Source organism: Gadus macrocephalus, chromosome 15 (genome assembly GCF_031168955.1).
Source record: "Gadus macrocephalus chromosome 15, ASM3116895v1".
NCBI classification, from domain to species: domain Eukaryota; kingdom Metazoa; phylum Chordata; class Actinopteri; order Gadiformes; family Gadidae; genus Gadus; species Gadus macrocephalus.
Window position 1 is genome coordinate 24,397,058 of NC_082396.1, and position 27,799 is coordinate 24,424,856.

Genomic DNA, 27,799 nt, shown 5'->3' on the forward strand with positions numbered 1-27,799 from the left:
TTATTGTAATGAACGTTACCCGACGGTGTCTGTCTCCCTATGTTCAACGCCTTTGAGCCGAGGCGTTTGTGACAGAATCAAGTTCGCTTTCAAAGTTCATGTCAAAACCAGAGAATGAGAAATACCACTCAAAAGGTCCACGAGTAGCTGGAGACACAAGGAGATTAAAAACACAGTATTTTGTGTGTTTTGGGTAACATCTGGTAATAGTATCGGACAATGTGATCTCCAACCTAAAGGGCACTTGTTTGTATAGGTTGTCCAAGACGATCCATATCAACGTTTGCTAGTACAGCACTCCCGATCGACTTTTCGAGGAAACAGCAAAACGTCACCGTGGGAGTGTGTGTGGTGATGGCTGGTTTAAGCAGCCTCAGGTGGCGGAGTCTGATTGGACGCTGGGGCTGGGTGAGGCAGAACACCTGTTGCACATTGAGTAATCAGTATGCAACAGGTTAAACCAGCCATCATCCACACAGCACCAGGCCATGTGTCATTATTCACAGCCCTTTCAACACCACCACCCTGCGTCCTTTTGTTTGGTGGCAGCCAACTTGGTTGTGTGCAGTATGGACGTTTTTACCGTCAGGTATGACAATATATTGTCTGCTAAAACAAAATGGATGACAATTGTTATTAGTTTTGGCATTGAAATGCACTTTGATAACAATTCTAGCAATAAATGTCCATTTCATTTTTGTAATCTTCAGTCGGTGAATGTATATGATGGGAACTGTGGTTTAGGGTTGGGGTTAGGGTATTTTGTATCAGGTTCCCTAGTTTTACTATTAATAACCAAGAGCAAAATATGATCTGCCATTTTGATTAGGACATCCATATTCCCTCCCAATAACACCAAAGAGAAGATCAACGCTTTCAAAAGTTTCACTTTTATTCTTTGTTGTTAAAGTTGGTACAAAACCTGTTGATTTAAAAAAAAAAAAAGTCATCTTCTGCTTTTAAAGCCAGAGGGCTCTCCAGAACAGAGTGATGCTGAGGGAGTTCAGGAAGTGGATGAAACATGAATTTAGAAAACAAAGCCCTTATCTCAATGCAAAGGAGGTTTTGGATGTGAAGCCTATTTACTTTTGCAAAGCAAAATATTTGTTTCACAAATCAAAAAGAGGTCATCTCCAGACCTCCAAACTACAGTGGGTCAGAAAGCTGTGTGTGTGAGAGATATATACACACACACACACACACACACACACACACACACAGGTAGTCTCCTGTTGGTAATCCCTGAGGTTAACAGTGTTGAACGGTTGGATAATGTTGGGATATTGAGTGTTCTTCGATTCAGAGGGAACCCTCTCTTTGGGAACACACACACACACACACACACACACACACACACACACACACACACACACACACACACACACACACACACACACACCTGTTTTAAGAAGACTTCATAAATAGTTCTGATGCATATTTTAAGCTCAGCGTCATGGCTCTTGGCCAAACATGTGAAGAAATGTTACTATCTGAAGTATATAAAAACACCAAACCTGCCTTTAGGTCAGAAGTGCACATGTTTGGACAAAGTGAGTCAAGAGGTTTTCCTATTGATCATGTACAGTGTGTTTTCTGTATGGCTGAGCATAATTCAGTGCATAAATCCTCGGTGTGCAGTGTGGAGAACTGCAGTGTGTGACGAACCATAGTGGGCATATGACACTACAGCCTTATATATTGAGGCCTTAGCGTTGTTTCCTGCTGCACACGCCTTTTTAAAATGGACAGAAATCAGTGATATTCTGTCATTCATTCTGGTGCTCCCAGTCATACGAGTTGTCTGTTCTCTGACGTGTTTGCAGGGAGAAGTTGCTACATGACTACAGACTCGGTTACCTGAAGTCACCAAATTACAGAACGAGTTGTATATTATAATGGACTGCACCTTCTCACAGAGCTCTCACAGATAAACACACATTTTGCCTTGCAGGGTCTGAGTGTGTTCTCGACCTTAAAGTGGAAAGGAAGCAATCAAATAAAACATGTCTATAGCACTAGTTAAATATTTAAATATACCATAAATACAAATAAAGTCGGAAATATGTCCCGTTATTCAGAATGAAGCACAAACACGTTGCATTAATTACAATGTTTTCAGCCTGTGCGCCGCCATCTCTGTTTTCAGAATACGATGACGTCACGAGAATGGTTGGTATTAACTTTCTATGTTGTTTACATAGCGGCTCATAGCCTCACAGGTAGCTTACTGCCTCAACAAAATGGATATGGACGAATGGGATAGACCCACCAATGAGGGCAGGCATCCAATTGCCTATGCTTTTGAGCCAGTAAGAGAAGTCGGAGTTTTAGTGCCCCCAACAGAGCCTGACTATGGAGGAGAAATAGATGAAGGAGAGAGAGATGTATCTGAGCGTACAGGAAACAATCGGTGGTGCTTGTGTGGGGTTTGTGTCCCTATGTCCACTGACATGGAGAGTGTATGCTGCCATGAAATTAACCTGGGACATCTCATCAAAAATATCAGATGTATCACGTCCAATCCGACGTGCCAAATGCTGTCATTAGAGCGAGACGTGTTGGAGGTCGCAATGCTGTCGCTGAGGGACATCCGAGCCGAAACACTGGAGCGCCCAATAAACAGCAGGTAAACTAACAGTCTTGATAGGTTGTGCGGAGGGAGTAAGGGGACTACACTGATCACCTGAGACCTCTCGTTCCTCTGCCTGGCAAGCACGTTTCTGCGCTCTTTCGCTGCGCATAAGAGCAGCGCCCGGGTCCGATCTGACGGGTATGTCCGTGTCTCCAGCACTATATCCACTAAAATTAAAAATAGTTGGCACAGCATCTGGCTTCAGGCGATTGGTGGGACGGCGAACAAATCTCCCATCTTCAGAAAAAGCTCCCTCTTCGATGTAATCAGCCTCTATAAAGTGGTCGCTACATACGGTAGGCTACTCTCTGCCCTGGTCCCATTGGGGGGCTGAGGCGTTTCAATGCAGCTAACCATCTTCGGAGCACTTCAGGCTTCTAGACGGGAATTACATGGAAATGAACTATTCTACCGCTCTCCTTTAACCGATAAAATTTGTTTGAACAGCCAGGGGCAATACAAAAGGACCCCCCTGTTCTTCTTCCAATATCCGACATGTTTATTTTAAAGAGCCAACCATAGATATATATGGAGCCAACCATTCTGATGACGTAGCGCCTGCGTTTTTAAAACATGGCTGCGCCCTAGAGGCGAAAGTCGTTATAAACATGTCATTTTACGGTGAAACTACTTGAATTTCAGTATTGATGAAAATCCATGTGTTTCCAAAAATGAAAAAACAAACAAAAAATTGACACAGTTCTCAGTGCTTCATTTCCACTTTAAAGGGGAGCAGGCATCGAGCTAAGGCTATCCGATTGGTACTGCACAGCCATGTGAGACGCATCCCACAATGCAGTTGGAGGTCTCTGCATATTTCTTGGACTGTTAAAGGGTAGGGCTGATGTAGCGTCATAGTGCAAAGGAAAGTACAGATGACCAGTTAACACAGAAGAATGCAATGCAAGACCACATAAAGCAGAGACCCTCATACATACCCCGCAGAATCGGCATCTCTGAAGATCACTCGTCAAAGTTGTCTTTCAAATGACAAGTTCTACTAATATTGAAGACAGGCATACTTTAAACTAAAGAGATGAATAAATGTTTTTTCTGTACAGAGATGTACATAAAGATAAATACAGTTTTCCATATTATTTTTTAAAAAGCAGACAATCCCTTCTGCTATGTTGTGTTTCTGAATTTGCATTAAAATATAGAAAACGTTTTCATTAATGACAAAGGTCACTTAAAACAAAACCAGAGGATCCAGGTAGTAAGTAAGGCAATGAGATGTGACAAACAAACAAAGAGGAGCTCCGAGTGTGGAGTGAGACCCCCGTCCCCCTATAGAGCCCCTCTAATCAAGCGGCCCCTGGAAGATGAGCCTGACGTAGCGTGGCTCCGCCCCCAGCGGCAGGGCGCAGAAGGGGCAGGCGGCGTGGAAGGCGTGTGTGCCGCGGGGCAGCGGGACGCGGCTCCAGAACGCCGCCGTCCTCTCGGAGCAGACGTGGCCACAGGGGCTGAAGGCGTGCGTGGGCGGGGCCTTGTCCAGGTAGAGACCCGCCTCGCGGCCCAGCCACAGGGGCGCGTAGGGGCCCCTGGAGCGGCACATGGGGCACTCCCGCTGGCGGCCCTCCTGGCCCCGGCTCTCCTCGTGGTGCCGCCGCTGGCGGCCCCAGTCGTGGTAGCCGTGCACGTGGCCGCAGCGCAGGTACGCCCAGGGCTGCATCTCGTCGGGCGTCGCCTTGCGCCGCGACGAGGGGAAGGCCAGTGTGTTGAGGCCCACGGGGCACTGCGGGCGCGCCGCATTGATCTCCTGCCGCAGTACCTCGAGGTGCTTGAGGGTGGGCGTGTGTGCCAGGCCCTCGGCCGTGCGCCACAGCAGGGTGGCCCCGCAGAGGTCCAGCAGCGAGCCGTCCACCAGCTCCTGGCTCTCAGCGTCCACCTGGAGAACGGAGAGAAGGACAGGGAGCCAAGAGGTCAAAACACAGAGTACAGGGCCCGGTTTCCCGAAACCTTCTTAAAGCCTTCTTAACGCTATGTCATTCGTAACCTCTACTTTAAGTTCTACCTTAAAGGTCCCATGGCATGCTACTTTATGGATGCCTTAATATAGATATTAGTTGGCCCCAAACACAGTATTTGAAGACGTTCCCGAAATTCAGCCGTGGTGCAGAATTACAGCCACAACGAGCCAGTCGCACGTTGAGCTGTCCCCAAATGCGCCGTTTCGGCGTCTGTAGCTGTAATGCAAATGAGGAGGAGAGAGGGCGGGTCAAGGAGGAGGGTGGGGGTGTGGCCCTGAAGTAGCCTGCATCCACGGTACCATGCGCTCCGTTTACAGTGGATGTATCGCAATGGCGAGGTGCACACAGCCTTTAGCAGTGTTCTGTAAATATTTTAGAACACACTATATCATATAATAGATATTATCACGGCCAAAAGCTGTGTGAGCCTCCAGACTATATTATGAATCGGCCGCTTTGGGTTCTCCGACTCCATTACTACTAATACCAATACTCTTTGGCTGGGATGATGAGGCATCAGACAATCAAGTCATTTTAGCCTGAATACATAGGTAAGAAGCACCAGAGCAGGTTGCTAGTACCATGGACAGTATCAGAACGATAACCTGTTGAACTAAATGGATGTGGTAGGCTACACCACGGGATGCATCTGCAGACCACTGCCACATAAATAAAGGTAAGAAGAGGTATTTATTGCTTAAGATTTGCTGGTGCTGTGGCAAGGTCTTTTGTGTTTTTTGCACTCAAATGGTTGGCTGTTTTAACTTGCAATTGATAGTCGGTGGAGTCAGTCTCTTGTTGACACAAAGTGACTTTTGGTCATTCTTGCTTTGCTTGAATTCTGGAATAATTGAGGGGGGGAGTTCATGAGTTTTGGTCAGAATGCCTGATGTAGGCTAGTTTTGATGGAATGCGTGTTGTGAATTGAGAACAGCCAGCTCATGCTGTGATACAGCGTTCAGCTGTGCAACAAATATTTTTTTCTTTTTCTATCTTGACGACTTTTGTAGTGCTGTGTGTAGCCACACCTTGGCCCTTCTGAACTTAAATGCGCAGTTAATTTCCTTTCCTAGGTCCTCTTGTTTATGTTGTTAGCTTAGCCATATCATGTCACTTTGTCCACATTGGATATATGGAGCAGAACATAGTGGGTCATATGTCCGATGCTTTTTGTAAACGTTTTCTTCATAAAACGTGGCAGACAGATTTTTTTTATACATTTTATTCCTTAGTAATTAGCTACATTGGTATGCCGTCTTTCAAAACCTTTCATTACCAGCACTAAAGAGAGAAAAAATAGTGCATCCTCATTGTACCCAGCACTTCTGAAAATGCACTTCCGAATACGTCTCTGTCCCCAGCACATTTCAAACCAAACTGACGCCCATGGAGATAACCCCCAGTACGACTCTCGTTGTGGAAATACCAGAGACGAGAGTCCGACGTGTTATGCGCCATAACACCAACAGCAGAACGGTTATCCAAATAACAAGGAAGTGTACAACACTTGCGTTACAGTCCTGGCGCTCTATATCTAAATAATATCCTATCATGGCCAAAAGCTGTGTGCGCCTCCAGACGATATTATGAATCACAAACGAATTTGTCGGGTTCTCAGACGAACATCCACATCAATCTCAAGTAGACTGAACCGCCCACTGCCTGCTGCCGGCTACCCACTGCCGGGCGGTGGTGCTTCACGGTGGTGGTGCCTCGCGGCAACGGGCGGCAGGCAGCATGTCCTAGTTCATGTACATCAGGGATTCAAAGCAAAAGCTCCTTTCCCCCCAATTCCTTCTGGGTGGGCAAGGCAGAGAAAGGGGAGGAGCTTAGATCCTTTATGATGACACATGGGACCACATTCCAAATCAGTGCGATTGAGCCTCCGTTTTTTCAAAGGCAAGCAGAACACCTAGTGCTCGTTTTACACCGAACGAAAGTTTTAGCCACTGGGGGACCATAGGCAGGCTAGGGGAACTCATATTTATGTCAGAAAAATCTCATAAAGTGAGATTTTCATTCCATGGGACCTTTAACATCTCGCGTGTAGTAATACGCGAGATGTTAAAGGTCTTCACTGTTAAATCAGTGTAGGCTGTGCTATGTTCGCCCATTGTTAAATAAATGTTTAGGCCTACTAGAAGGATTTCGAGCAATGTTTTATTCGCAAAGACTTCAATATTTTTTAGAACGCTGTCATGCGCATGAAATGGAAACTCGATCGCTGAGCAATCGATTTCAGCACGTTATCGGGAAACCGGGCCCAGCACAGGAGAGGTAGGTAGAGGTCATTGGGGCCGATGTTTACGTATACAAATAGAATAGTGGAAAAGAAAAGTATGACCCCTGGATCCCCCTCTCCTTTCACATGACCGGCCCGTCAACTCCTTATATTCTCATAATTAACATTAATTATTGAAACAAAAATGGATGTATAGCGTTTCTCACAAGAAATAATATACTATTTACAATAATACAAATGTTTTTTACATAAATCGAGACTATGAAGACAAAAAAGGGAATTCAAATTGTGACTGTTTTGTCTTAATGAAAGCAGCTCTGAGTGAAAACAAGAAGTCCGTAAATAATGTGTTCTTTGTTCTGCTCTAAACCGGATTTTGGGCTGTTTATGTCACTCTACCGCTTAGGATGAGGCAAATGTTTCTGAATACTTTGTGCCTCACATGAACACGAACACCGACAACAGGTGACTAAATCGACATTAATATTACCAACGTGGTACAAATACAAAAAAAATAAAATTCTTCCCGGGTGCAGCCATTTTGTTGAGAGCGTCATCACTGCTCTCGGTCTACTCTCAGATTTCCGAAAGATGAAGACAAAAAGGGGGCGTGCCTCAGAGAAATGCCGTGAGAAAGCTGGGACACACCATAGGATTCGTAACTTCGCTTCCCGGTTTGACTTTGCACCTTATTGATTCCTTGTTTACTTTGCACATTAAGTAAGGGATAATGCCCGACGAGGTGTCCATTATCAGGAATTAATGGACGACGTGGAGGCGTGAACCGTCCGACGCGAAGCGGAGGACGGTTGCCTCCGCGAAGTCCATTAATTCCTGATTTTTTTTTTAAAGTAACTTGCCCAACACTACTACTAACCATGTAAATAGTGTTGTAAATAAACTTCCAAACCTTATCTAATCTTATCTCCGTCCATCTCTGTTGCGTCGACGGATAGTTAAAAGATATTGGATGCGCACGTAGAGCTACAGAGAGGGCTCTCCGTGTCTACGTACAGCACTTTACGGAGTAGTAAAAATCAGCCTTCAGGCTGACCAATTAAAAGCCTTATCGCTGTCACGCTCATATGAGAGGTCTTAAAAGGATATTCTTCTGGAGGACCTTTCCATTCCTGCCCATCACCTGTTATGCGCGGTCATTTCTTCTACTAAATATAATTTCCTATTTACTGAAGCATATAGCACAGGCCTTCTCATGTTGATAGGATATTACGCCATAATATTTTTTACCGACTTCGGGTAGCTCTCTCTTTTTTTTGTCATACATACGTATTTTTTGTCTACCTATACGTTTGCATCCCTGTTTTCTTCTATTCCGTATATGGCTGGTATATGTGGCTGGCTATACGGAAATATCTGAACACAAATTATTGTTATTATTCTTATTCTCCTGTTTTACTGATAACAGAGGCACAGCTGTTGTTGCCCAAAGGGGCACCTACATGTCACATTTAAGTTGCCCGATCACAGAGTTCACCTGCCCTGGGCAAGCAGGCAACCGTTAATGTCGAGGCCTGGTTAGGGCATGTGAATTTAGGTGTGTTAAGGTGGTCTGTTAAGGTTCAGTGTGTCAGGGCATGCAAGAAAAAATAAGATGAGATAAGACACTTAATTGCCCCGTAAGGAGATGTCTTGGACAAATCCAGTATCTGCTTTCACAATGTGCAGCATGTGTGGAGGTCTCCTACCATCTTGCCCCGCTGCTGGGCCGAGCGCGTCTCCCTTAGGGTGAAGATGTTCCCGCAGACAGAGATCTCCCTCCAGACACCCTGCTGGGAGTCCTGGGTGAAGCCCTGCCGCGGGTGCATCACCAGCACCCCGTTGGTGGTGAGGCCGTCCATCTGTCCGTCCAACCTCCTCCACTTGGCCGCCTTCTCCTGCAGGACCAAACCAAGGTCATAACTACTTCCTGAACTTTCAGTCGTTTGTAACATTAACAGCAAAGACTTATAGAAGAGAGCTTTAATAAAGTGATTTAACATCCGGTCTCTGTTGTTCTAATTGCCCCTGTTGTGGTTTTTCGTATTCTCGTTCTCGTTCAGTTCTCGTATTCGTTATTCAGATCCTAGCTGAAGATTAATTTCTTTATGGCTGTATATGGACAATAAAGTTTTGAAACTTTGTTTGAATCATCTTTTTCTTAATCAGTTTCAACCCCCCCCCCCAGCCTCCTCCCTCCCCCAGGCTCCCCCCCCCCCATGCTTCACCCCTAGGAAGATGTTCTTGGACGAGTCGAAGCCAGCGGCGTAGATGCTGGCGGTGTGGGGGGGGCTGCGCTGGCAGGCGATGCGGCAGGCGAAGCGGGAGATGGTGCTCTGGACCGACTGGCGGTCCGGGGAGCCCGGGCCGCCTGTCGCCGTGTCCGTCACCACGAAGTCGATGGGGCTCTCCGTTGATCGCCCGATCTGATGGCAGAGAGATAGGAGAAAGCGAGGCACATGAGGTTCTAAGTAACATATTGAACTTGTTTTATATTTAGTTCCTACACAAGTTGACATTTAAATCAGATTCTCAGCAGGCCTGACCCTCCTTTAGAATGGATGATAGTGTTGTGTGCGAACTGAATTTCTCTAAAAGGTGAGAGCGAGCGAGAGCTAGAGATAAAAGAGGGGTCAAATCACCAGATCCATCTCGCCGAGTGCCAGAAACAGCAAGTGTTTAGTGTGTGAGGCCGTGTGTGCACCTGAAACATGTCCGTGTTGTTGTCATGGGTGTACTCCACTACCACAGTCTGGGCTCGGGATAGGGTGTAGGAGATATTGTGCTGGTCTTTGTTACTGATGGCCTTCAGAGAGGTGGAGACAGGAGACAAAGGAATGGTTTGAGATGGTTGGAGAAGAAAGATAGACAGAGAGAGACTGCAGTTTCTAACAGCATCTCTTTCTAAAGCCTAATCGCAATGAGCTGGTGATGCAGTGTGTGGTTGTGTTCCGTACCTTAGCAGCCTGTGGTGTGCATGCGCTGTGCACAGTGCTGGGTTTGACCCCGTTGGCCTTGGACCGTTTGGAAAGGCCAAAGCGACTCTTATGTCGGCCTCTGTCTCCATTGGGTAGGGATCCATTATACCTGTACAACGCACACACGCACACGCACACGCACACACACACACACACACACACACACACACACACACACACACACACACACAGGGACAATGTGTAAAATGTAAATTATAACAACGCAATGATTTGCAAATAATTTTTTACCTGCAAGATATTCCATGTTCTATTTCTAATTAAGCCTTGCAACACATTCCGAAGCAGTTGGGACAGGGAATGAGTGAGTCGGATTAACAACACCTATAGTGGTTTGGGCATTGAGTAACACTTTTCTACGGAGCCCCTCTGGTGACATCTGGGAAAAAAATATATATCTGTTTGCCCGACTTAGTGATCTGTTTGCATGACTTGATAATCTGTGGCCACAATTTAATAAATTGCGGGAACGAGATAATTAATTTGTGGCCACAGTTTAATAATTTGTGGGAACAAGATAATTAATTTGTGGCCACAGTTTAATAATTCGTGGGAACAAGATAATTATTTTGTGGCCACAGTTTAATAATTCGAGTGTGGCTGTGTTGTCTATTGTCCCAGCAGGGGTTAGACGCATGTCTACGGAGCCCCTCTGGTGACATCTGGGAAAAATAAATAAATCTGTTTGCCCGATTTAGTGATCTGTTTTCCCGACTTAATAATCTGTTTTCCCGATCTAGTGATCTGTTTTCCCGACTTAGTGATCTGTTTGCATGATTTAATAATCTGTTGACACAATTTAATGAATTAAGGGAACGAGATAACTAATTTGTGGCCACAGTTTAATAATTTGTGGGAACAAGATAATTATTTTGTGGCCACAGTTTAATAATTCGTGGGAACGAGATACTTATGTTGTGTTTTATGTTGTGGTTTTCTATTGTTGCAGCAGGGGTTAGACGCATGTCGTTCTATTTTAACCTCGGAATGAATTACAATAACATTCTAAAGTCACTTGCTGTTAGGCAAGGGGTTATAATAAGTAAGAGGCACTTAATTAGGCTGCTAAATGCACGGGTACAAACAAAGACAATATGATGACCTCGGTGACGTGATAGAGGATGGACCTCGTTTTGACAGCTACACCAGCACCAAGTGTCGGGGCGGACCTTAGAAGCCACCGAACTCCTCTAGGCCTCCATAAAGAAGCCTCCAATGACATGTGCAGGGATTAAAGTGAAAAAAAATCTTCTGACTGAAATTTTATTCGCGCTACAGCCAAGTCACGTGCAGTGTGTGAAACATGTTCCAGGTTAGGTTACTTGACACCTGCTTAAGAAATACAAATGTATAAGACGTCAGCACCAAATGCAGCCATCACGTTTAAATGCTCGACCAATACTGTTTTACAGGAGGAGGATTTTAAACAGCTGTTCTTTTGCATCTATTGCAATTTTTTTGTTGTCTTTTCAATTAGACTCTAAGATTTTTTTTTTGCAAAGCTTGTCTCATATTTTACTCTCTAAAAAAATCAAGCATCTACATAACTTTTCATTACATGTTTTATTTCAAGTAAACCTTTTATATATATAAGAAAATAGAGTCAATTTTAACGGTAGACCTTTTAAATACTCACTATATAATTTGACAATTTTACCGGCGTTGACGTATGACGACATAATACACGCGTGTATTATGTCCATGTTCGAAACTGCATACTACCGTACTGCCGACTACATACTGCGCAGTATGTACTGTATACTGCATACTGAATGTGGGATTCAGTATGCAGTATACAGCAGACCGACTGCACCGCAGTATACAGTATGCAAGTTTCCCAGAATGCATTTCGCGGCAGCGGTAGCGGTAAAGCTGCTAAAAGCTGTTTTAATTCTCGCTTCAGTGCTGTTAATACATCACTTTCTTAAGTTTTAATATTTTTTTATGCGAGAAAGTACCTATTACCCCCCCCCCCCCCCAAAAAAAAAAACTCCTCGGATCTACATTGATCTCACAAGTGGCCTCTGTGAACTCCAAATGACGGAAATCCGTCGTAGCGACGGAGAACTTTAATCCATGCATGTGGATCACTGCTGGTGTATGCCGCTTTGAGACAAATTATTTAACGGGAAAAGCTGTCTATGCAACCATTGATGCAGATTCCATATGGTTTTCATTTACCATATGAATCGGTATGCCAGATATAATTATCATTTGCAAGGATGCCAAATGATAATTAATAATTTCATGCATTTGCTGTACATCCATCTGTATCCATGCAGGTTTCCATTTCCCTTCAGCTGTTGCATGATAAAGTCTATCTCGTCACCAAGGTCATCATATTGTCTTCGGCTGTACCCGTGCATTTTTAGCAGCCTAATTAAGTGCCTCTTACTTATAATAACTCCTTGCCTAACAGCAAGTGACTTTAGCATGTCATTGTAATTCATTCCGAGGTTAAAATAGAACGATATCTCTTCTATCTTGTCCATAGCCGACATGCGTCTAACCCCTGCTGCGACAATAGACAACACAGCCACACTCAAATTATTAAACTGTGGCCACAAATTAATTATCTTGTTCCCACAAATTATTAAACTGTGGCCACAAATTAATTATCATGTTCCCGCAATTTATTAAATTGTGGCCACAGATTATCAAGTCATGCAAACAGATCACTAAGTCGGGCAAACAGATATATATTTTTTTCCCAGATGTCACCAGAGGGGCTCCGTACATAGCAGCTAATGCGTCTACAAAGACTAATCCCCTATACGTCAGACACACCCTCGGTTATCCGTCAACGGACGCATGTAGTGTGAACAAGGCGTCACCCCTTGTTCACGCTACCTCCATTCGTTGAAGGATCTCACTGATTTTGCATGGGGCTCTCGCGTAAAGCATTGTGGGTCGGTCCGTTCATTCGGCTCTGTGGCCTGCGTCAAAAAGTTGAGGAATGTTCAACTTTTCAGGCAGCGCTGGATCCGTCGGCCAATCAGATCGCGGTTATGCAAATACCCTCCACGCGTCTACTGGATCCATTTTGCAATAACCAGCAGGGAGAAGCAGGAAAAATCTGGCCGTTATATTAATTTAAAGAAATGTGGAATAATAGTATTGCTTTTAGTCACCTGTTGTTTGTGCCATCTTTTGTATTTCTATCCAAACATCGGCTTTATAGTGGGAGGCAATTGGATTGGCTGCAGCAGGCATCTACAAAGACTAGTCCCCTATACGTCAGAGCCGCCCTCGGTCATCCGTCGATGGACGCAAGTAGTTTGAAAAAGGCGTCACAGCCCTTTCCGTCCCTGCTGTCTCCGTTGCGTCGACGGATAGTTAAAAAATATGGAATACGCAAGTAGATCTACGGAGAGGGTCTCAGGCGACTGAGAGGGCTCTCCGTGTCTACGTACAACACTTTACGGAGTAGTGTAAACCAGACTTAAATAGATACTGTGGAAGGTGACTATTGCGTTACTTTCAAGTACATTTTTAAATGATAAAATGTCTCAAATAATTGGGACCCCACCTCCACCCCTCTTTAATGGAACTCAAAATACACGTTTATGTTCATGCACAGAAGCATGCAATGTCGAAAGATGTTTGAATTACTTGACACCGATGTGGAGAGGCACTTTGTCCAGGGTATAACGTGCATTTCACGATTTCACACGTTCCCTTCATTTCTTTGAGGGAAAAAGTAATCCACTCCACTTCCATTTAAAGAAGGCTGTTTTTGAGTTATTTGGGCTTGCCATTCCTGTTTCTTGTTGACTTGTGTCGTTGTTGTGTGTCCGTGCTTTCGACTTTGTTTAAACAACACCCGCCCAATTCTACCTCTGATTGGCTCATGACATGTTACTCTACCTCAGCCAATGTATCATTAATGCGATTGTCTCGTGCCGACTAACCAAGGAAGAACAGTAAAGAGAGAGAGAGAGATCTAGTTGGTCTGATGAAAAAACTGCTTCAATTATAGTAACGCTGCAACTTTTTTGGAAGTAACGGAAACGGGGTTATAATGATTGGAAGAGTAATCAATTAGATTACTCGCACACTGATCGACCCCCCCCCCCCCAAAGAAATAATCTTCGGATCTGCATGAACCACACAGGTCCCCAAAATGTATGAGAAAAAAGCGACTTGCGCCAAACAGTGCGCCGTTTGCATGTCAGAGTAAAAGAAGAGTCAGTCAGTTTGCAATTGGTACACTCCTGTTGTTCTTTTATGCACACCGAACTTGACTGCTGTCAAGGAAAGTGTATTTTTGCCTAATTCACGTCTTTCTTATCACTCCGCAAGTAGTCTGGTAATTTAACCACTCCAGGGTGTCCGGTTGCTAAGCGACGTCAACGTCTTTGGCAGACTATTTCTCTGCTGATCAACACTATGAATGGTAATTGTAAAAAGACACACCATGTGAAAAATTGTTTCGTTTTGGCAAGGAGCCGTGTAATACGCAGGATAATGTATAGAATGTCGCCGGTCATTATCTAAAATAATACCCTTCAGGGCACAGCAAGACACCTCTGCTTCGCGTCGGGTCCGGTTTGCCCTGGCAGGGCTTATTTTTCCGATAATGACCAGCGTTCTGTACAATGTTATCCCTACATATATCATATAATTCCAGACCAACATAACGGTTGTGCGCAAGAGACACACAAACGTACGCTTACCACTTTTGTAAATGCCATATATACAGTACGTTCTGATTGCATTATAGGGATAGATCTATTCCGATTAGAAATCGAATCGGATCAGAAGTGTCCATGTAAACGCGGCTACTTTGTTATGTTCCTTCAGCCTCCGAAAGCTGGCCAAGTGCAAGGTGAATGTAACGGAAATAAATAAATAAAGACACTTGAAAATGAGCCGCCGCCAGGATATGAAAAAAAAAGGCAAAGAAAGTTTCCGTGAGTCCTCTTGACAGCGGGAAAAAATTAACCAATTGCAGTTTTTTACTACCCCGCAATCGGATTCATCAACACAATTTCACTACATTACAGTTGTAGTATGTTGAGGACAGTTTAGGACACCGTATCGACAAAAATCAAAACGACATGTTGCTATCGATATCTGCGAGAACAGGACTTAAATCTACGTTCCGGCTGCTATCTGTTTTTCGGGGCCGTCTACAAATTTCACCCCACAGACTTCAGGCGGAATTGTTTTGGGAAAGAAAGAAATCACAAAAAAGGAAAGAAATCACCACAAATCAATAAAAATACATTTTGATTGCTGTAGTAGTTGCCAATGGGGCTGTTACTTACTACAGGTGATTATTTGCTTATAATTTTGTATTACAGCAAATTGGGATGCAATTAATTGTTTGAAATATTCACCAAAGATCATTAGAAATAAATGTGGGTAATATTCTGATTGCTTTAGTAGGCGCTATATGAATATATTAATTAATTAATTTTGAGGCCCTAGTGTTTTTTTCTGTTGGGCTAGCTGGTTTGACACCTTTACAGCCATTATTGTTATGTTTTGTATCTGAATGAATTATAATTCAACAAATACTTATTTTCTTAAAAGGCCTACATTTTTCAATTTGGGCAAGTATGTTTTGCCATTGGGCAAGGGAAACATAACATAACTTAAAAAGCGTAATGTCGAGGCCGGCCGTAACAAGTTGATCAGGCTTGTTCCTGTTCTCATGCTGAGGCCAAATCATAGACACGGTGTGCGTAAAATAAATCACCCTGTTTTTTTGAGTAGGGCTAAATGGGTCACTGAAAACATAGACATCATTTTTATGCAAAGAAGTTGCAAATGTTTCTTCAGGTTTTTATGCATGAAAAGCATGTTAACCAACATGGAATTGATGATATAGTCATAGTAAAATTAAATAAGATGCCATACTGACTGAATGGTTAGCCTGACAAAAAAAAACTGGAAAACTAAAACAATTCAAACTTGTTCCATAGTGGAACATGTTCCAAATAATCTCCGCAGAGCAGCCCAGGCACGGTGACGTGGAGGAATGTGGCTGTGGAGGAGGACGTTTATAGAGGACCACAGAGAGGAGGGGAACGTAAATCTATAAAAAAGGGTGCATGTGCATCTGGACCAAAGAATGGTTATAAGTCTTCCTACAGGATGTTTGGGTGCATTGGACAAACACAGCTGTAATGGGTAGCCGTGGTCGGGAAGGTTTTGGGGGCACTGAGAGGGAGAGGGCATTTCTGTATTTCAGCCCCCTGAAAGAAGTCATATTTACATTTTAGGGGATTTGCTGACGCTTTTATCCAAAGCGACTTACAATGTGTGAATATTGTGAATATTCACATATTCACACACCAACGGCGGAGTCAACCACGCATCGAACAAGCAACCTTCTTGTTACCAGCTCTACCTCTACCTCCTCAGCTACTGTCCCCCCCCGCCTCCCCTATGTCAATGGTACAATAGCCTCATTTTGAACAGAGCAGGCAGTATTGACCGGTAGAATCAGGCTGATGTCTCCTCACCCCAGAACAATGAGCTCTCCATACTTGACGGGCACTTTGGTGGAAGGGAGGCTGGATATGTTCTCCTGCTCTGGGGAGAACATCAGGCTGTGTAGGCTGGAGGAGGTGTGACCTCAGGAAAAAACAAGACCAAGGACCACACGAGTGAGGGAGGAGCACCAGGAGGTGGAGGAGCCTCAGCTCTGCTTTCTCCTGCTTATAGGTCCATCTCGTTTCTGTCCTCAGAGTGTGACTGGTCCTGCAAGAGGTGGAGAGCAGAGTTGTCATGAGAATTCTGGAATAATGAACGTCACTGGATGAGTGGCTGTCGGTCTGGCCAAGATTCACTTCAGGAGTGACCAGCACACACATCTGTGCAACACTGACCTGACTGTATATCATGTGATCTGATATGATATATGGAAACATGATTTCTGAAATGTTTGCCGTTTACAAATATCTGATGCATCAAGTAAACGTTGTCCTTTAACGGTTGGTTGTCTACAGAGAGTTGCCGTTCTTCAATCCAGGGAAATAAGTTTCATGTAGTGTCCAGATGTGTAATCATTCATCATTACAGTCATTCCTGCATGGTCATTATGTAACATGGTTTCAGGTATCAAAGGGACCCTGAACTTTAGTTTATTGAGTGACATGGTGATGGCAACATGTGAAAACTTTGTTCACCACATTAAACCCATTATGGGTGTGTGTGTATCAGTATGTGTCTGCGCACGCGTGTGCGTGTTTGTGTGCTATGGCAGTTTGCCAGACATCGCCTGGAGACTGATACACAGAGCAACAACAAAGCTCCAGTCTCCCTGGCTATGGAACAACGGTGCACACACACACACACACACACACACACACACACACACACACACACACACACACACACACACACACACACACACACACACACACACACACACACGTGCAGTTTACTCCAGAAAGACGCTAAATGCTAACAACAATATCTATCGACATAATACGAAATGTCATGTAAAGCTGAGAATCCAAGGGGTACAACGGTATAAGCGTCATAATCTTGTGATCTTATTTCGATTAACTAGATGGGAAGGAATAAGGTCAATACATACTTTTCCAAGTTACTACTGCAAACACACACACACACACACACACACTAACACCTTTTTATTTTTTTATAAATGGTGGCCATGTTTACATTGTTTACTCCATTTAGACTACCACATTCGGGATCTGGCCTTCTTTCAAAACCAAGCTATGAAGAAATCAGCGGGAAACAGCTTTCTCCTATCGAGCGCCTTATCTTTGGAATGGTCTGCCACCTGTAATCAGGAAGCTGACTGCTGAGATATTCAAAGACAAGCTGAAAACAGACCCCTTTTGTCCACTCTTTTGATGGCAACCTAGGGATGCCCTCTGCTGCTGCTGACCAGATAAATTCTGAATGCTTGGATGAGTCTCAGTTTCTGTCTCTGAATAAGTGATTGTGTTGGTGAATGTTTGTGTACTAGATTAGCGGTTGTCTACATGTTTAAATGTGTAAATGGCAAAACAGTCAAATATGGTTTCATCATGCCTCACAGAGCCCTGTCCTTTATCCCAAAGGCTAGTTGAAAAGACAGTAAATATGTTTTTATCCCCCACCGCTCTGGAGGAGTTCATCAAGGGAGCCACTGAGAGGTTGCCCTCGCATCAAAAGTCTATTCTTCATCTTACACAGTTAATAGATCCCCCTCAGATCAACAGCTCTGTGGGGGCGCTTTGTGATTGGCTGTACTGCATGACGGTAACTGAACTGCACAGTCACAAATAGGCAACATATCTCACTCCACTCAGTCATCCCTTTGCACTGCTTGAGTATGAGTACAGAGTATGAGAGTGACAAGAAGAGAGCCAACCGTGTGAGGGCCAACCACCGGGATGTATCTGGCTCCATAGTCGGTATGGGACGTACGACTTGGACACTGCAGCCTGATTTCTGATAGATGCCTTTTACACTTTAATGCGTTTGTTAGCTGATACCTGGTGTTGGATGCCAAAATGATAGGGAATAACAGTTCAAACGGTATAGGGCAGGGGTCTGCTACTAAGTTTGGCCTCTGGACAATTTTTTTTCCAGCCAGTAGGTGGTGGGCCAGAACATTATTAAAGGCTAGTTCAAGGAATTGATTAATGAAAGTGCATCTGGAACTGTGACGCAGGCCCATCAGCTGGCTTAGTCATATGCCTACCAAGCACTAGGACTCTTAAAAGATGTACATATAAACAAGTGTATAACCTAATCACGTAAATGTCATGCCTGATCACGTTTGGTAGAGGTGTTGCTGCAGAGTCTCCACAGAGACAACGCAGCGGTATCATCATGAGCAGTTCTAACCGGAGAGAAAGTGAAATCCGCGAGCTACTTATCATGTGAGAGAAGATGATGCAGTCATATTAAACAAAGACGTTGAAAGATGGTGCGATCTACTAGAGAGACGAAGAGGAACTGTCCTTACGAGGCTTTTGTCGGGATAAAAAACCCTAACCCGTCTCTAATCCAAAAGTGGTCAGCAAAATAAAGAATATGTTGGCAGTTTTTTTGCACTTGTAAATAGTTAATCGCGTTTGTAGCCTACCCTCAGGCGTGAACTCATTCTTGCATGCGGGTGTCTTCACTCATAAAAAAATACAAATAAATTAAGTTTTTTCTTTTCAAAATGGGCAAGCGTTTTATTAGCCTCTCTAATTATTTTTTGCTGGAGAAGGAGGGGTGTGCAGCTGAAAGGAGTCGTAGTGAAACAAATGTTGTTTCAACCTGGCATCCGAGAGGGCCTAGTTCAGTGCTCCGTTAACGTGTCCGATTTTTTGACTGGTTCAGCTGCTGCTCAATAACTCTCATGGTCCTCTGCTTGCGATCATTGTGATTCACCATTTATTGATCCATTTATTCAAAAGATCCAAAGACAAAGAACAGGTGCATTACAGTATGATTTTATATTGTTGTTGGACTGGAGTGGGGGATGGGCATGCGTTCTATATAATTGATCACGCGAACGTGCTGCTTCCCTTTCCACCAAAGTCAGTCGAGAAGATAGTCATCAATCAAGACGAATATGCCTGGTTGTGTTGCTATCAACTGCGTGCATCGAACGGAATCCAGGATAGCACTTTACAGGTGTGTAAAAGATCATTTCTTAACTAATAATTATTAGTTATAAAAAAAGTAAACTAGTAAACATTAGCTTAAAGTTAGAGCTAAGTTATATGTTAGGCTTAGCAATCATGCTAGCGATGCAGTTTTAAACTTTAGATTGAAGTTATGTACCAATTTGTGATACACATATTATTCTATATTGTTGTTGTAATCTCACATTTTATCTGTTGGATCGTTGAAGATCAAAAAGATGACCTTGATCTTCATAGTGACTCCTACAGATTACATTAAAAATTATAGCCTATTACTACTTTATCTATTATTACTTTTATTTTCTTCCCTTCTTTTCTTGATGTTATATGTATTTTGTTTTTAAGATAAAACAAGAGAAACCCAAAAATATCTTATCGTCTCGTATTTATGTACATGTGTCATGTATTTATATGTTTTTTACATGTTGTGACCGACTGAGTTTGTGATGTGGGTCTATGGTCTAGTCTATGGTCTAGTATTTATATGCATGTTTCATGTATTTATATGTTTTTTTACATGTTGTGACTGTCTGAGTTTGTGATGCGAGTCTATGGTCTAGTATTTATATGCATGTTTCATGTATATATATGTTTCTCCCATGTTGTGACTGTCTGAGTTTGTGATGTGAGTATATGGTCTACACATGCATGTTTCGTGTATTTATATGTTTTTTACATGTTATGACTGTCTGAGTTTTTGATGTGAGTCTATAGTCTAGTACTTATATGCATGTTTCATGTATTTATGTTTTTTTCATGTTGTGACTGTCTGAGTTTGTGATGCGAGTCTTTGTTCTATGTTCCCAGTCTTGGCCTGCACCTTGATGTGGTGAGTGGGCTTTAAACTAAGACAGGCCTTCTATATTTTTTTGTTTGTTATTGATTGTTTGTCACAGTCTATCTTATTAATGATACAAAGCCTTAACTAAACCCCTTCTCTTCTGTTTACAGAAACTGGAAACTTCAGAGTATATTTTATCTTAAGTTAGAAAATCTTTTTTGTTTCCTCATCAGATCCCAGTCCATCATGCTCCTCTACTTGTCTGCCATGCCACCATCATGCCTCATGCATCACTTGAAATGGGTTTTTTTCTGCTCGCAAGTTTTTTGGTGTGCTCGCAAAGCCAACCCTGCCGGGAGGTTTCTATGTGTCTGCCGGCAACAGAATGGTGTACATACAGTACATTTGTGCACAGCAATGAGCAGGGGAAATATGGAGAGATTGAACATATTACAAGTATAATCTTTAAAACCATTATTTAACAAAAAAATTATTATATCAACAACCACCCTATACAGTAAAATCACATAACAAAAATACTACAACAATCGAAAAGGTCTGTGCCTCAAACTAATGCATCTTCCCACTCCCTCCCCTCTCCCCATCACAAAGGTTGTAGTAGGAGCATAAAGAGGCCATGCCTCTATTTAACAAGTTTTGGGGATCTAGAGTCAATAATGGCAACACTACTGAAGTGTTGCTAAAAAAATTGATAATGACATTTTTGCCAAAAAGAAATTCCTTAAAAATAACTAGAGATATATTTTTCAAAACTTAAGGTTGCAGTAAGACCAAAAAGAGCCCATGCCTATTTGGAAAACATTTTTGGGATCTAGAATCAATAATTGCAACGCCATTGAAATTGTTTTCTAAACAAAAAATCCTCAAAAATAAGAAGGGATATAATTTTCAAAACTAAAGGTTGCAGTAAGACCATAAAGGGGCCATACCTATATGGAACAAGTTTTGGGGCTCTAGAGTCAATAATAGCGACGCTATGAAATTTTACCATTGTGGTCATTTTGCACTTTAAAGACAGTCCCTAAGCTCGGGCTGAAAGCCGACAGCTCAAAGAAGCCAATGCAATTCACCGTTTGCTAAAGACGGTTCGTTTGGATGAAAACAATGTTGTAGCTGGTTCTCTGGGTTACTACACTCAATTGTGTTGCAACAATGTTTCACTGATGATCTATTGATCCGCAAACTCTGAATCTGCCAATTCAGCAGCGGCGGACCGCCACTGCTAGGTGCATATAGGGGAAACACTGGAGAGTCGTGACGTCCTAAGTCGGCTCAGATCTGTGCTAGCATAATGCTTCTCCATAATAGTTAACTACTTTAACGGCACCGACAATCCAAAACCCAAGTGGATTCTAAATGGAAAAAGTGTGTAGTTGAAAACCTGAGCAGCTTTTACTTCTTCGCCACCTACAGAGTTTGTCACGTACAATCATTCAAAACCCCCATGTTATTTTCCATAGACATTCAAAGGGGAACTATGCAACTTTGGCCACTTCCTCGCTGTTTTCTTGGTTTGCGCTCTTATTGAGCTCCCCCTACAGCTTCGGAGGAGATATTTTACAACACTGTCGTAACAAATCGTTGATGACCCTTGCCCATCCACTTCTACGCTAGCCATGTGCATTTGTTTTCAAAGTAGCCGGCGAATGCGTGGAGCCATGTCCGAGGTAGATGTTCATAAAGAGTAGACAAGGTTATACATTTTGAAAGGTTACAATAAATCCCTCCTTTTTTATAGTTGACGGGGAGATATTATATCCTTGATTAGAATTTTTTATCTTTGGATGTTGAACAGAACGATCAGTGTAAGAGTGTTTGCCAACATAATACATAACGATAGAATGAACAATTTGCGCAGCAATGGTACATTTATGTATCTGCTCAAGTACGTCACTTGTGTACGGAATTACAGGGAATTTGATTCAGAGATAGAGACGGTATGCTGTCGCTAGTCCCCGCAGGAGAGTTGTCATAGGCAGATGCTTTGTCTGGAAGATTGGGGACACATTAATGTTTATGTGTAAATGCTTGCAAATAAACATTGTAAATAAATATAATGGTATATGGTTTTAAAATGTTTCCATTTTTTTAAATAACAGATGTTTGCACCACCTTTCTTTCATTTGTTCAATACACACTTTGGTTAGAAAAATATTTATTTTGGATATTGAAAGAAATGCAAGTGACAGTTCTTCGTGGTTTGTGTTTTGCCTTACGGCTATTGTGTAACATCTTCTTGAGGGTTCTCTGGATTTCCTCGTGACACTTGTACCCGCACAAGTTCGGATGTGGATGGTGGCTTTACCGGGGCAAGCAGGCCGAGCCGTCTTGGGTCATCATCCCTCAAGCCTCATAACAATGCTGTGTGCCAACGCCTGCAAAAAAAAAAATACAAAGCAATTTTTTTACAAAGATGTTTACAAGCGGGGAACTACACCAAAGGTATAACATGGTTAAAGCTATAATGGAGGTTCACGTTACCGACAAATATGTGTTAACTAGCAGCTCTCATGCAGGGTACTGCATTATATGGCCAGCCGGACGTATCACTTGATATAGGCTACACTCTTAGAAAAATCTGTGATCTAAATAAACAAAAACCTGGATTCTGGGATTTAGCCTGAATTTTGGGGACGAGACAGACGAACAGCAAAACAACCATGAAAACAAACGTGTTTGGTAGCGAGCCTGCTAACACCGCAGCAAGCAAGCTAGAAACACACAGGGCCCACAACAAAACGGTCAAGCAAACACATTTTTACAGAAACTATCAACAGGACAACGTTCACCCAAGGGTACTTACAATTTCACAGCCATGGCAAGTCGGCATCCGATTTGCAGTCTTCTTTTTCTTTCAGTTCACGCTATTCCTGAGAAGCTCGCCCAACGTTTACTCGTGTCTGGCCTCTCCGTCAGTCAGTCTCCCTTTTCTCTTCTTCTGTTTCTCCGACATTGGGTTTCTCTGTCTCCTTTTAGTCGGCATATCCATGATGAATGTAATAAATCCCTTCGCTACTTGCTACATCTTTTCCGGCAAGATGCGCTAGGGGGAGTCGAAACAGCGACCAATTGACCCATAAAGTGTTATAGAACCATCAAAATTAGGGCCCGACCGATTTATCGGCCTGCCGATTTAATCGGCCGATTATAGCCTTTTTTTAAATAATCAACATCTGCCAAAAAGTCGCAGGTTAATGCAGATTTTTTTTTTTTACTTTTTATTTTTACTAGAAATGTAATTGCGAGATCGCCAGCACCTCACGCGTAGACTGGAAGGGGCTGGTGGGCTCTACTCAACAGCAGGAGCTACTGGATGTGGAAGTCACATCGCCACGATCACAACCACAGTCCCCACTGTGGAGGGCTGCTGTGAAAAAAGGTCGTAAAAAGTTGGGGTCCCTTAAAGCAAATGTGCCACCGAAACCCCGCAACAAGCCAGCTCACTTTAAACGTGAGCAAAGGAATGAAGGAATAATTGGAACTGGCACTGAGAGCAACATTGGAGTGGTGAAAACAAAGCTGGTGAATGTGTTTGCCACTAGGTTTTCTCCCACTCTGGATGCAGACACGCTGCGTGACTATTTAACGGAGAAGTTGGAGGCTAAAACAGTGACGTGTCGAAAGATCGAGTCGGCCCGCAGCAGGTATGGCTCTTTTCACATCACCGCTGAATGTAACAATGTTGCTGATATGTATGATCCAAAACTCTGGCCCGAGGAGCTCCTGTATCCTCACCATGTCGGACGACAAGCGATCCACCTTGAATGCTAGCTTGTTCCTAGCCCTTTTCCTGGGGGGGGGGGGCACTGCTCTACCCCCACGCCAAGAACGGCCGGGCTGAGCCGAAGGAAGTGGCGTCATTGAGGGAAGTCGACGGCTGTCGGACGTTCCACCGCTGCGAGTGCCAAGGGCATGGAGCCGCAGTTCATACAGGCCCTCTCTGTAAGGCCCTCCTTCAAATGCTCGAAGCCGAGGCAAGAGGGGCAGCGATCATGACCATCGTCAGGCTCAAGGAGGGCCACACAGGCGCCACACACATGAGCCATCAGCAGAACACTGGGAGAGGGAGCGAGAGCATTGCCTACACCAGTAAGCTACTTACTCAAAAAACACAAGACAGGGTTACCGGGAGAGGACGCGAGAGCGCAGTCTTCACCAGTAAGTGACTGAAAAGAATTACACAGCAGTGTTACCAGAAGAGGACACAAGAGCGCTGCCTTCACTGGAAAGTGAATGAGCTCAAATATACAGCAGTGTTACCGGGAGAGGACGCGAGAGCGCTGCCTTCACCGGTAAGTGACTGAAAAGAAATACACAACAGTGTTACAGGGAGAGGATTAAACAAAAGTGTTACCAAACAAATATGGTAACGTAGAACACAGCCGAGCTGCTTCTACTCAAAGGAGACAAAGGAAGCTATACTTAGCGGCTTTTACAGTGGGGGGAAGCGACAAGCTGCCCCACCAAAAGTAGCGGCATAGCCCTTTCTGCGCTGTACAGTCAAACAGCCCCTGGAGGACGAGTTCACCCGTTTACTCCGACGCGATCCTTACAAAAAGCGAATACGATATCCCCAAGTGGTACTACATGCATCTTTTGCGAGAAGATGAAAGGAACAGCTCCTCTGTCGACACCGTCTATACAGCCCATCCGGTATCACGAGGGTCACAGGTGACTTTGTTGGTATAGGTCAGGGGTCACCAACCTTTTTGAACCTGAGAGCTACTTCATGGGTACCGAGTCATACGAAGGGCACCCAGTTTGATTCTGAAATAACAAATTTGCTCAGTTTGCCTTTAGTTATAGATTATTAATATTGATTAATGATACTCATCTATGTGAAAACACTGATCATGTTAATGATTTCTCACAATAATTATCAACAATGACTTAAAAAGGTGGGAAAAAGTTGTCCAAGAATGAGCTGTGCTATTTCAGAACAGGCCTGCGGGCCCCTCATATAGTAACAAACGACAAAAATTCACATTCCATTGTGATGCTTTGGATTTCAGTGAGTGATTAGAGTCGGTGAGTCAATACACACAGGTAATCCCCAAGTTATTCCTACTCTCAGACACTTCTCGTGTTCACCAATCCCTAAGCAAGGATTCCGTCCGTCCGTCTGTCTGTCTGTCGGCACCATATCAATGATATAACCCTCAGGGGGTTTCCAGCCCCAGAAAATGATTTTGTCAGGATTCTATGGCCAAACGAGAGAAGGAAAATCATGAGCCTTTCTCCACAACCAATGATATACCAGTATACAACCCAGTACAGTTGCTGCCTCACCAAGGACATGTGGATGAGGACAGCCCAGATTGAACACTTCTCTCACTTAACCAGAGGAGAGGAACGGGAAAGGAAGAGATGGAAGGCTCAAAGTTGTTCACTGTTGGCATTTGTTTATTTCCTGATATATTTGGTTGAGACTGATGGAGTTCAAAAAAAGAAAAGTAAAACTCGATCAACACAACTGCAGTCGCCTTCTTGTAATTTCATTAAGTGAGCAATTTATTTCAAGATGCAAATTTTGTTATTTTTTAATAAGTACTCTGAAAGTATTATTGAAATATTACACACATACAACAAAAAATTGCTTTGGATTGTGTGTTAGGATCAGACCACGTGAAGATATTATTTGTGACTTTTCCCTTCAATAAAGTGACTTGAGTCGATGCAGTTCTAACAGGACAGAGAGGATTCAGTCTGCTGGGCTGGTTTACTGAACGCAGCAACTGATTTGGTAAATTGCTGCGATCAAAGTAACGAATGGATTGATCACTTACTGGTTGATGGAGGACGGCTCCCTGCAGGTCTCTGTTGTTACCGGTGGGTTAATGGAGGACGGGTCCTTGCAGGTCTCTGTTGTCACTGGTTGGTGGAGGACAGGTCTCTGTTGTTACTGGTTGGTGGAGGACAGGTCTCTGTTGTTACTGGTGGGTTAATGGAGGACGGGTCCTTGCAGGTCTCTGGTGTTACTGGTCGGTGGAGGACTAAGTCTCTGTTGTCGGGGTTATAGCTCTACAGGCGGAGGTATTTCCAGGTTGGTGGCGCTAGCAGGCTAGCGTTCAGCGCTATCCGCTAACCAGCAGATGACTTTAGTGAATAATTCTTAATAGTCCTCATCCTCAGGAATATAAAGAACACGAGAAACGAACCGAGTGACGGTAAGTAGGTCCGCGATGAGCTGGTTCGGCAGGTTTCATCATATCATGTTTCATCATCTTTAGATGACGGCTCTTGTCCTCAGCGTGGTCCTCTGTCGGGAGCCCCTGCACATCAACAAAACTGTCCTGGTTCTGCTGGACGCTGGGAGAGGAAACACACAAAAATACACACACACACACACACACACACACACACACACACACACACACACACACACACACACACACACACACACACACACACACACACACACACACACACACACACACACACACACACACACACACACACACACACACACACACACACCGATGGAAGAGCAAAGGACTGTGGGGCTTGTAGTACTACCAAACGATCTACTGTCGAAATCGAATGTATTACACACACACCCACAGACACACACCCACCTTGTGTTTAACACACACACCAACATACTAACACACACAGGCACACCACTGTGTTTGAGCCCTGGTGTTTCCGTTGCTATGGTTACACTATGGATGGATGCTTTTCTTTATTTAAAATATAATTTTTTGGGCTAATGCTTATTTACCATATTTACAAACGTATTAACGAGGCCAATTCTTATTCTCACATCTAGGACACCATAGGACTTATGCATATGCTTAACATGCTTGCATACTTTATATCAATTATGACCCTACATTACATGGACATGGAGTTATTAGGATCAGCAACACAAACTAAAACTATTTAAAGCAGCAGTAAAGTGTGACAGGCTGCCTCATGTAAAGCAGGGGTCGGCAAAAGTTTGGCCTCGGGCCAAATTTTTTTCCAGCCAGAAGGTGGCGAGCCAGAACATTATCAAAGGCTAGTTTAAGGAATTGATTAATGAAAGTGCACCTGGAACTGCGACGCAGGCCCGTCAGCTGGCTTATCCATGCCTACCAAGCACTAGATTACTCTTAAAAGACGTACATATAAACAAGTGTATGCCCTAATCACGTAAATGTCATGCCTGATCACGTTGAGTATGTGTTGCTGCAGAGTCTCCACAGAGACAACGCAGCGATATCAGCATGAGCAGTTCTAAATGGAGAGAAAGTGAAAACTGCGAGCTGCTGATAATGTGAGTGAAGGTGATGCAGTCATATTAACAAAGACGTTGAAAGATGGTGCGATCTACAAGAGAGACGCAGAGCAACTTTTCTTTCCTTGATTCATAAAAATATATAAACATTTGGGAATATGCAAATTATTCGAAAGAGGTTTAGACTCCGTGCGCAGCCCCGCCTTCTCCAGTGAACCAAGAAAGCCTGCGCCGTGCCAAGCCTCGACCGAACCGGCTTGGCAGTGTAGAAAGGCCTTATGGTGGAGAGAGGGCAGTAGTGCGCAACTAAAAAAGCAGCCACCCACTCTTAAA

The 27,799-nt window shown here is 43.6% G+C and overlaps 1 protein-coding gene across 2 annotated transcripts; it reads right to left on the minus strand.

Moving 5' to 3' along the window:
* Window positions 1–869: 869 nt before the first annotated feature.
* Window positions 870–27,473, minus strand: LOC132473048 (E3 ubiquitin-protein ligase pellino homolog 1-like). 2 transcript variants are annotated; one of them, XM_060072983.1, is made up of 8 exons: window positions 26,034–27,470; window positions 16,311–16,548; window positions 9,799–9,928; window positions 9,546–9,647; window positions 9,070–9,267; window positions 8,551–8,739; window positions 3,354–4,520; window positions 870–1,971 (listed from the first exon to the last, which is right to left on the minus strand). In XM_060072983.1, exons 2-7 carry the CDS (start codon window positions 16,391–16,393, stop codon window positions 3,933–3,935), a joined length of 1,290 nt encoding a protein of 429 aa, XP_059928966.1. In that variant the 5' UTR covers window positions 16,394–16,548; window positions 26,034–27,470; the 3' UTR covers window positions 870–1,971; window positions 3,354–3,932. The 2 variants fall into 2 exon arrangements, with proteins under 2 accessions (XP_059928966.1, XP_059928967.1); XM_060072984.1 differs by lacking the exon at window positions 9,546–9,647 and having other exon boundaries at window positions 26,034–27,473.
* Between the last annotated feature and the right edge of the window lie 326 nt (window positions 27,474–27,799).